Source organism: Candoia aspera, chromosome 1, assembly GCF_035149785.1.
Source record: "Candoia aspera isolate rCanAsp1 chromosome 1, rCanAsp1.hap2, whole genome shotgun sequence".
Lineage (NCBI taxonomy): Eukaryota > Metazoa > Chordata > Lepidosauria > Squamata > Boidae > Candoia > Candoia aspera.
The window spans coordinates 342,055,701-342,066,996 of NC_086153.1; the positions used below are offsets into that span (position 1 = coordinate 342,055,701).

At 56.5% G+C, this 11,296-nt stretch overlaps 1 protein-coding gene across 1 annotated transcript; it reads left to right on the forward strand.

The window, feature by feature from the left end:
* The first annotated feature begins 5,219 nt into the window (after positions 1 to 5,219).
* PRR22 (proline rich 22) lies at positions 5,220 to 8,471 on the forward strand. The gene is made up of 3 exons (XM_063289494.1): positions 5,220 to 5,346; positions 6,346 to 6,402; positions 7,312 to 8,471. Exons 1-3 carry the CDS (start codon positions 5,220 to 5,222, stop codon positions 8,469 to 8,471), a joined length of 1,344 nt encoding a protein of 447 aa, XP_063145564.1.
* The last annotated feature ends 2,825 nt before the right edge of the window (positions 8,472 to 11,296 follow it).

The following is an 11,296-nucleotide window of genomic DNA, read 5'->3' on the forward strand; positions in this document are numbered from 1 at the left end:
TGTGGGCAGGCGATGGGACTGCCCGACTCGGCACTCCTGTATGGAGACCTGCAGCTATGTATAGGGGCCTCCGGGGTTGTGCTGTGCGCACCCCAAGTCACCCCAGCACTTTGCGCTTGTCTCTAAATCTGCAGCTACTCCTGCAAATGGAAGAGACCAACCAGAGCCCAGAAATTCACCCCAAGCCCATTTTTTCCCTCCAGAAATGTATTTTTCTCTTCAAAAACACATTTAAAAGCATTTTGATACCTTCAGATAGTAGCAAAGCCCTAAGCTTCTACGATGGGCTGGAGAGGGCAGGATCAGCTGAAAGGAGAATTGGAAGGGCCCAGTCCCTCAAGCATCCTTGCCTTGCCTCTGCTGGGACCCATCTAGCACCTCTCTGGGGCGCTGGGTCTCAGGCAGTCAAAAAAGTCAAGATGGTGGCCACAATGGTACGATCAAAACTCTGCCTGTTTTTTATGAGTACCGCAAGCATAATCTTGACTTTTTTGACTCTATCCTGCGGACACCCCTATTGGGTGCACTGTCTCAGTCAGGCCAGACTGAGAACGCTTTTTCCAAGATTTCATCAGAATCTGCCTTCCTGTAATTTAAATCCACGATTCCAAGTCCTTCCCTCTGGAATGAGACAAAAAAAAAGGACCGGATCTTCTCAGCATGATTCAGTGCATGAATTCTGTGGGATGTCCTTTCAGGGATCTGCAGAGTGCTGTGCCCTCTTCCCTCAGCTAAGCACACCCAGCCCCTTCAGCCCCTCTTTTTGTACGACTCTGTTGCTAATTGCCCGGTGCCCTCCTTGTCCTTCCCTGAGTGTGCTCCAATTTCTTTGAATCCTTCTTAACTGGACTGAGAATGTATGTAGCGCTTTGGGGTGGGGTGGGGTGAATCTGACCAATGCACCATAAAATAGAACTATTATTTCCTCTGATTTAGAAATTACAGTTCTGTTGAAGCTGCCCAGAATCACATTTGCTTTCTTTGCAGCCAGATGACACTGCTGGCTCATACTCTGTTTGCAGTCAACTGTTTTTCCAAGATCTTTTCATGCATGCTGTTAGCAATCTGGGTGTCCTAACAGTCAGGAACCACACTGAGACAAGGAATAGGTCTCTAGTGTTTTATTACTGCTACATTAGACAGAAAATCCTAACAAACTGAAGAAGCGTGGGAAAAACCCAGACAGATAAACCCCCAAAGCTAAGGTGGATCTGATCTGTGTCTCTTTGAATGGCTGCTCAATTCCTCAGTACTACGCATGCGTTTTCCCCCCTGGACAGGGGCCCCCTCCTGCTCACCATCAGTGCTCATGACACTGGGTATCTCCTCTACCTCATATGCGATTGATTTGATTTCTCTTTTGCAGGAGGGAGGGAAGGAGGGAGGAAGAGTAAAATCTTGCTGTTTTTGCTTAGTTCCCCATCCTGCAAGTGACAGTAAAGCAAGTAGAGCTTCCCTGGTTAGGAAGAGATGTAGGTTTACTTGTTCTATCCAGCAACATGAATTGTGTTGGTCTTCTGTGCCTTTTGTCACTTAGAAAAGGGATACTATTAATTTTAGGCCAGGGAATAGTGCAGATGCCAGGGGTAGGTAAAGCTGGCATATTCCCAAGTTGCCAGTTTGAACCAGCCATTCAAATCCCAACAGTCTTGCTGAGACAGAAAAGGTCTTTTCTGGCAGGTAGGAGTGGTGCCATCAGTTATAGAGGCATTATCTATTATCACATTTATTATATTAATGTTACTATTGCAACAATTTTCTTAATTATGCTATTCCTACCTCAAGGAAGTCCATGTGGCTCCCCCTGTGAGATAGGTTTGGCTGAAAGGGGGTGGTGGTGAAGGACCAAAGGCCACCCCCCAATTGTACACGCCAGGGAAATTTGAACCCAGAGCTCCCCTTCACTCCAAGGCAGATGCTTAAAGGCTTGGGGAAAAGAACAGTTTATGGCAGCGGCTGGCTCCAGTTTTTTTGGGGGGTGGGTTGAAAGCATTGGCTGGGAGGTTCTCTTAGCTCCCAGAGGACACCCACCAAGGGGGGGAAAGGGGGCTGTCCTGCAAAGCGTGAGCCACCTCCTGGAGGAGGCCTGCCTCTTCCTGGGCACATCGGGCAGGTTGGTTGTAGGGGTGAAATGTAGCAAAAGATGCCCACGTGCTGGGGGCATGAGCCATCAGTGTCACAGGGCTCAACTTCCCCCGCTCAACATCCAGTGGGGGTGGACTAGCGGGCACGCTGGCTAAATGATGGGAGCTGTAGCCGGCCACGGGAAAGTGAACGGCTGGCTGTGGGCAAGTCTACAGGCGTGGATCTCCAATCCTCACTTTTCCACATTAACGCAGGTGCGGTCATTTCCGTCTGGAGAGAAGACCGAGAAGGTGTTGCAGGAACGTGAATGGGTTAGGGCTGATCTGCACAGCCGGCTTGCTCCCCGCGCCCCTCACTGCTTCTCGAGGGCAGGGGTGCGCAGTGTTCTCCTCTGCTGCCTCCAGCATGCCAGGGTGGAGGTTCCCCCCTGCCCTCACCAGGACCAATGTTTCCTGACTTGTGTTTACTGGCCATGCTCAATTTAATGGCGGGCAACCCCTCCCTCCCTCCCAACAGGCTCCTGTGCCCTGTGCCAGGGGTGCTCCTTCCCCTCCCCACCAGGCATTGCTCACTGCCCTCTGGGGCCAACTTATTTACCAGTTGACCCGTGGAACTGAGGCAGGTTGGACTTTGGGAGAGAAGGGCTTGGGTGGCGGAGTTTCTGGCAAGTTCAGCAATGGAACAAGGCACAGACAGGCTTTCCTAAACAAACAGATGAATGGGACAAGCCTTCTCCCGCTCTCTCTTCTAGTCCACATGAAGGGAAAATGGTACAATCGTGGTTTTTCCCTTCTTTTCTTCCCGCAATCCAAGAGGGGTGGAGAAGCAGGGCAATCCGCCAATGGGGTCCAGAGAAAACACTGGGCCATCACCCAAGCTGAGGAAGGGGCTGAAATCTGGGAAGGGGTAGCGACTTCTTAAGTGGCTTGGCTTCCAGTTGGTGACCCAGGAAAGGGAGGAAGCGCAAGGCTGTGGCACAGGGAGAACCTTCCTTCCTCTTCTGAGACAGCCGGAAGAATTGCATCCAAGCAATTTGGTGCGGCACTGGGGGTTGAGGGGGCGGGCAGGGAAGAGACTGTCTCTGCGGAGTATTTCAGCCTCCTGGACGGACACCCGGAGCAGACTTCAAAGTGGCTGTTCTACAAAAGCGGGACTTGAACCGCCCCATCGAGTGAGAAACTGAACGTGCGTCAAAGGATATCAGGCTGTCTCAGAAAGTCTCAACAAACACTGTGGGGTTTGAACACATCAGGTACTGGTACCCTGTCTCCTGAGTTACCTGCACCTGCATAACCAACCTGTCCCTGCCTCACCCCTACTTAAATCCTGCATCAGTCCAGCTGCCCTGCGCCTCGGATAAAGCAAACCGCAGCTCACGAAAGCTGCTGCTGCTGCTGAATAAAATGGGCTTGTTGGAAAAAGTGCTCCCAGACCCCTCGTTTCCTGCATTGGGAGTTGCCTGTTCAGCTGCAGCCTCACAGATTCCAGGTGCCCAGTTTCTCCAGCTGGGCCAGGCCCAAATGTGCTGGGCACCGATTCTGCGGTGCTCAAAGCTGATTGAGGAGGGGTGGGCTACTTTGGTGGGCACGGAGGGGGTACCCTCTCCTTGAATATTCAGACTTGGGGGGGCAACTGTGGGTGTCCTAGGCTGTTAGATATTTTGACCCTTTCAGGCTTTGAGGACATCTGAAGCTTCATAGCCCTGCTTTCGTTTGCTTGTTGTCCAAAACTGGACAGAAAATCCCACTCCCACAACATTCAGTTGCAGCATCTCAGCCACAGCCCACAGTCAGAAGAGAGCAGGGGTCCCATGCACCCTCCCAGATGTGGGTTGCTTTGCCCCTGAAGCAAAGCCACTTCTGGTGCAATCCAGGACAAACTGACACCAATTTAGTGCCACCCAGAAGCCTTGCACTATGATGCCCATCCCAGCCAAGTTGTTTTATATATAACTGGGGCGGGGTGCGTGTATATTTATTTAAAATACCAGAGGAAAAAATAAAATAGCAAAAAGTGAAAAGTGAAAAGGAAAAAAAATAAAGGAAGACAGCAGAATTGTATATTAGTGCTCTTCTTGAGCTGCTATGATCAACTGGACAGGATCCGAGGTACAGACTGTGCAGGGAGGCCTCAGAGACAGTCCAGCACACAACCGGACATCGTGGTGGTAGACAAGGACCAGAAGACGGTGGTGGTGATCGATGTGGCGGTGCCAAGAGACAGAAGCTTCAGGAAGGAGAAGTTGAGAAGCTGGAGAGGTCCCAGGGCCTGGAGGAGGAACTGGAGCGGATTTGGAAAGGGAAGGCCAAAGGGGTCCCGGTGGTGGGAGGGCCACTTGGGGCTGTGACCCCCAAGCGGGGAGAGGGGCTCCAACAGATCCCAGGAACAACATCAGAGCTCTCTGTCCAGAAGGGTGCAGTGCCAGGAATGGCTGAGATCCTGTGCAGAACCCTCAAACCCCCAGGCCTTGGTAGAGGATCCGAGGCTGAGGAAGACACACGCCACCTCCACAGACATCCTGTCCCCCAGATAGCTGGGCCCTAGTTGGAGCTGGAGTTGAAGACATTGGGGGGGGGGACCAGGGACACCCAGAAGGGGACAAACAAGTGCAGATCATAGCTGCCACACATGTAAAAACAGAGGGGGGGCTTCCATTATGCAGCCATGGCTGCCATCTTGCCTTGTTTGACTGCCCCTGCAGACATCGGGGGGAGGGGGACATCAGATTTGGGGGAAGGTCCATCTCGGTGCCTAGGTGCCCATATTACTGTTTATTTCTTCTCTAACAAGAGGCTCAGCTCTTCGAATGCCCAAAGGAAGTTCTAAGAGGAGGAACAGGAGGTCAACTTGTGCTGAAGACCTTCCACCCCGCAACACCCTTTGCTCCATCTCAATTGTTTCAACTACTTTTCTCCCGCCGCGCCCCCCCCCCCGGCTCCTTTCCCTCCCTGCTGTCTGTCTGTCCATCTGTCCCACATCTGCAAGGGCTCCAGAACCTTAAAGGACCAACCTGGAACCCGTTCCTGAGTAACCATGAAAACAGAAGAGGGTGACCACGGCAACTGACTCCAGGAAGCTACGCCCCTCAGAGGGGGTCCAGATGGGAAGGCTGTCCTGCAGCCCCCAGAAGGAGCATGCAGCAGCCGAAACTCTTCTACCCACCACACGAGACCTACGCCTCCCGGCCTTTAGAGCGACCCGACGGCCAGCCCAGCCGCGCCTTTCCGGCTTTTGTCCTCCCAGAAAGTCTTGCCTCTGTAGGTAGGCGACGTCGAAGCTGCTGCATTTCCCCTCTTGCCCTACCCGTGTCCAGACAGGCACCACCAGTGGAGCCCTACGGAGGGAGGGCTCCCCCACACAGCCCTGGGCTCGGCCCCTCTTCGAGGAGGGCAGAGGTCCCTGCTGCAACGTCCTTGACCCGCGAGAGACCCAGCGGGCTTCCCCCAGTAGCTCTTGGCCACTGCTAGAGTGAAGGAATCAATCCGGCCTTTTCGGTTACCTCCCTCCTTGGTCCGTTCTTGACAGGGCATCTCTGTTTTCCTGCCCTCTGAGGGGAACGGGGTGCAATCCCACCCTTTCGCCAGCTGGACCGCAAGGGGACAAATAAATGGACAGGTGAAATTCCCCAGTGGGCCCGAGCTAGTGGAAGTGCACTATTTCTGCAGAGGAAGATTGGATTCTGGTGCAATTCTCTAAAAAAAGTGTCAAGTGTTGAAATTCCCTATTGGGATGAGGGTGGGAAATGCCATTTCACACAGGATGTAGCTGGTTTTCTACCCCTCCCCCTCCCCGGCAATTCAGTCTTGTAAGTAGACTCAAAACTTCTTGTAAACTTCTGCAGCGGTTGGAAGCCGTTAGATGCTGCTGCCTTTTCTTCTATTTTTCAATCTATTCATGAAGGATACTGGGATGAGAAATTTGGAATAGCAATTGCAACCTTCACCTTAAACTAAAAACTAAACCAAACTAAACTAAACTCTAAACTAAAACTCCATCCAGCACATATATCCAAGGGGGCAAAATGAAGAAACTGGTTAAAAATTAACTTAACAAGGCAAGGTCAGGCTAAACGAGGGCTCAAGGCCCCGTAAAGCTTGCTGCAGCCCCTCACGCAAAACCTACAGTGCTGAAAACAGGAGCCATTGTGCAATCTGGGGTTTCAGAGCTTAGCCAGAAGCAGTAAAAGAGGAGAACCAAGCCAACCTGGCCTAATTTGAGAGCCACAGAAAGTGCCTGAATTTTCTTGTGTTACTGTTACAGGGGCACCCAGTTTGTACCACCCGCCCAGTCAAGATCTTTGCGCAACGCCCCCCGCAGGTAAATCTTCTGTGGTGTGTAGAAAGTACCCATCAGGGCAGAGTGGCATTCACTGGGCACAATTATTGTGGCTTGTTCCTTTTCTGCCTGCCACTGCTGTTAACATCTCATCTCCGAAAAGTTTCGATCCACCGTGGACGCAATCCATTTGTTGAGATTATGGAGTGGGTACATAAATTCACAGAGCTCACTGTCAACCATTAATCGACAATCCTCACCCTTTGGCGGCAGGAGAGGAGGGAAGAGCCCAAAGTGGCAGATGTAATTGATTGGTGCGCAAAACTCCCTGGCGGGCAAAAAGGGAACAAGAGCCATTATTTTAAATCCTGATTTGGAACTGGGCAGGGGGGAAGTTGGACCCTTTATTTTAAAGGCTCTTGAGAGGAAAATGTTGGTAGCTGGACAGGGATCTTGCAGTGGTCCTGGACGTGGGTTGGGAGGGCGGGGAAACAGGCTGCTCCCCCTCAAGGGGAAAAGACCAGCAACAGCTTCATGGACACCACAGCGCTCCTGTGCTCAATGCACAATCCCTGGACTGGATAATGGATTGCTCCTGCAATTACATGGTCTATCTTTCTATCTGTCCATCCATCCTACGCCAACCTCTCCTCCTTGTCAACCCAGCGCACAATATGTTGGGAATGGCTTCTTGCATGTAAAGCGTTTGCTCATCCCGCATGCGGCACCTGTGGCTTGCTTTGGACGTGCAGGGACGGGCCTCCCCCAGATCTCAGGGCATTTGGCCACACAACCCGTCCCTGCCCTAAGGAGAGCCCCCCTGTGCTCGGCCACTGCTCCGAGCGAATGGCACCGGGCACCTCCTGGTGGGGCTCAGACCCAGTTCTGATCCTGAACCCTCCTTGGACAGGGCACCTCCAGCCATTCACAGCGTGTTTTCTCTCTTGACAGGCTTCCACATGGCGCCCTGCGGCTGCTTCTTTGACCCCAGAATCTACCGCATCGAGTGGGCCACGGCCAATTTTGTCCAGCCCTCGGTGTATAAACTCTCCAGCGGGCCCGGCCAGCAAAGCTCGTACCTTCTGGACAACCAGAAGTACCTCAAGGGGCCGGTCCAGCCGCTCCCCTACCCCCCCTACCAGCCCGTGGCCAGCAACCCCCCCTTTGCCATGCCCTTCTTCAAGCCTGAGGGGTCCCCTGCCAAGCTTACGGACCACGTCGGCTTTGTCGCCAACCTGGCCCACGGCCCTCCGTTCGTGGAGGTGCCCCGTCTCCCGGGTGAGAGCCTGGTGCACGTGGAAGACCACAAACTGCTTGCGGCGGTCCCAGGTTCGAGTCTGAAGGAGCAGCAGCGTGGCCAAGCGGGCCCTTACCAGCCTCTTGACCCCGGCCCTGGCCCTGGCCTGGCCTTCCGGGCCTTGGCGAGCTTCCCGGCAGAAGAGGCAGACTTTAAGGGCGGTGAGGCGCCGGTGGAGATCGGGGAGCCCGCTCTGGCCCCTGGCGCCCACCCCGAAGACCCGGCAGCGGCCTGCGAGGGGGCGGGGGCGCTGGGGCCTTGCCTGAGCCTGGAGGGCATCGTCCCCCGGGAGCCCCCCTTGCTGGAGGAGCCGGAGGAGGCCTTCCACCTGCTGGACCAGGTCCCCCTGGAGGATGCCATGAAGCTCTTCGACTGCTCGCCCGCCAACTCCGACACCGAGGCCTCCCTCGAGGAGCTGGGCCAGGGCGGCCTGGGCGCCCCTCCGGGGGCGGAGAGCGGGCGGGAGGGCTGCTTATCGGGCGAGGACTCGTCCAGCGACATCCGCTCCCTCAACCTCCCGGACGAGCTGCTCTCCTTCGACTACAGCGTCCCGGAGATCCTCAGCGCCGTGACCAGCCTGGATTACCTCTACGACGTGAACGCCTTCGGGGAGGAAGCCTCGTGGGACAGCCGGCCGCCCTCCCAGCCGCTCCCCAGGCGCGGCTCCCCTCCGGACGCGGAGGAGAGGAGGAAGGACGCCGCCGCCCCGGCCGCCAAGAGGGGCAAGGCCGGGGCCGGGAAGCCCGAGCCCGCAGCCGGGCAGCGGGGCGGCGGGGAAACTCCCGAGGCGGACCCTGCCCTGCCGGCCGTCTGACGGGCGCGCGGGCGGCGCGGACGTGACTCGACCCACGGCGGGGAATGGGTGGACCCGGCCGTTTTGTCTATTAAAAAAACGTACCCTGAAACTAGGCAGCCTCCTCCGGTGTGTGACTCGCCCTTTCTCTCTCGGGATTCAGCTCTGGAATCCGTACGGCAGCGTTTCTCCACCTTGGCAACTTTGAGATGTCTGGACTTCAACTCCCATCTCAAAGTTGCCAAAGGTGGAGAAACGCTGCCGTACCGACGGGAACCAGCGCTCACTCAGAGCATCCCTGCCCCCCACCCCCGCCCCTCCTCTGAGAACCGTGGGAACTGCAGTTGTCCTCGAATCCTGGAGTCGGAAGGACCCCTTGAGGCTCTCCAGTCCAACCCCGTGGCCAGCACCGGGACGCCGATGGAAGCCTCTGTGAGAGATGGCTGCCCAGCCCCTGACTGAGCACGTCTGGGGAAGGGCGTCGGCCACTTCTTTGGGTCGGGAAGGGGGTATTTAACATTCAGAGGCAGCTTCGAAGAACGTTGGGGGGGGGGGATGAGCAGGGGGGCCTTTCTCCAGCTGCTTGAAGTGATGTCGCTGGAGGCTACTCACAAGTCGACTCGTTTCCACGTGTTGTGAGTCAGCCCTGCCTGCCTGTGCAGGGGCAAAGCCTGCCAGCGCCTTCATTTGCTGCCAAACTGGCACTGAGCAAGCTGCGGCTTAGAGGCGGGCATCCTCCCGAGCAGCGACTCGTGCGGAGAGCTAACGGAAGCCTCCGACCAGAACCGGTCGTCCTGCGGTGCCTCCGGCGGGAGCAATGCAAGGAGCTACTCGGGGGGGTGGGGGCAGAGCCTGGGCTGGTGCGGTCTGCAGAGGCCTGGGCTGGGGGTTGCGGGACTACAGCGCCCATCCTCCTGGGCGGCCCACGGGTCCCTCTCAGCCTCGAGAGCAGTTTGGCCCGGTCTGGCCTGCTGTAGGTCGCCGAGGCCTTGGGTGGGCGGACGGGTGCTTTTGCTCTTGCCGGCCCCAAGCCTTCCAATTGCCCAGAACAGTGTTCCTCAACCTTGGCCACATTAAGATGAAGTCCACCCTTCTTAAAGTGGCCAAGGTTGAGGAACACTGCCCCGAAGAACCAGGCTTCCGTTTTTCCACCACAGTTTCAGGGCGCTCGCGGTTCCCTTCACAGCTCTCCGGGAGACTGTTCGTTGCTTCCTGCATTGCTGGAGCGGAGGCTGCGGGGCGTATTTTCTGACCAAGGTCTTTCCATCATTCTCTTGAGATGATAGGACAGAAGCTGGGAAGCCGGAGAGGCCGCTGGAGGAGGGCTGGACGTCCGCGCGCACACGCGCTGAAGCGTGCACAGCCACCTCCCATTTCGCCGAGGCGTTCTTCTCCCTGGAGAGGCACATCCACCCGTCAATGCCGCGTCGGGTGCGGGGTGACCGAGGGCATTTCCCTCCCTTCTCCAGTCAAACTCGGCCGGTCAAGCAACATCCCTTCGGGCTGCCCGGGAGCTTGCAGTCCGTAGTTTGTAGATTCAGGGACAAAGGGGGAAGGAGGAAAAAGGTCCCCCAGGAGGTTCAGCTCTGGAGCCTGGAACGGGCGGCATCTCCGGGGCCGATTCAGAGGCGTCCCTTGCCGGCGATTTTGCTAAAGCACCGCATCGCGGGGCGAGGAGTGCGATTCCGTCAGAAATCGCCTCTTAAAAGATGGGGAAGTAACTGTGCCAGGTGGGAATGGCCTGTGCAACTGGTGCTGATGGCCAGGTAATCTGAGACGCGGGTTTGACGGCAGACGCGGAACGCGCCTTTCCACCCGCTTCACGCTGCCTGCGCGGCTCCAGAAACAGCAGCCGCCCCGCCTGGGGTGGGCGGCCGCCGCCTTCCTCTTCGGCGTCGCTTCAGGCGCAAGGAGGGAGCGAGTCCCTCTCTTGGAGGGAGGTGCGCGGCGGCCGCCCCGGCCCGGCGCGAGAGTTCTGCTACTTCGCGGAGCGGAACGGCACGCCCCTGACGGGCCCGGAGCAGCGCGCTTCACACCGGGGGGAGGCGCGCGTTTTGACCGCAGACTCGTTGCAAGCCGAACGCCTGGCTCCGACCGGCTGCTCCCCCAGGCGCCGGGACCGGATGGGAGTTGCGCCCAACGCGTCTGCCTTCGGCACGGGAGAGCTCTGGCGCCTTGGGGGCGCGTGGTGGTTTTAATTCTCTGGGCTCGTTTCGTTTTCTGTGTCGCTGATGGGAGCCGCCCAGGGTTGCGCTGTATAAGATTTATTAAATCGAACGAACGAACGAACGTTTTGCGCGCCGCTTTCTCCTCGCATTTATAGCCCAGCTCATAACTTCAGTGCCCCCATTTTGGTTAAATAAAGTCTGCAGAACAGGTATCCAAACTCAAAACAGCCCGTCAATACACACACACACACACACACACACACACAGACGTGCACATATACCCACATTAATCTTTGCACACGAGGTTGGTGTTTCCAGCTTGACCAGCAAGGATGGCGGAAGTCTGGGGGAGCTCCCTGGCGCCCCCTGGATGTGCTTCAATTACAACCTGGGGGATTCTGGGAACTGCCTGCTGGGAGACAACTTGCCATTCTGCCAATTGATGGGCTAGAGCACCCAGAGGCATCCATCCTCCAGAGGGCCTGGCCTGTCCCCAGCCTGGCAGCGAGGCTAGCCTGGGGGTTATCAGAGGAAGGGCAGGGGGCTCAGCCTAATGCCCTCACAGAGCCCGGGGCTCATCTGCAGTGTGGTGCTACTGGCTTTCTCTGCTCCAACCAGCCCCACTTGCCCCAAATCCCTACTGAACTCTGGCGGCCCCCAAGGGCCCGGAGGAGGCGG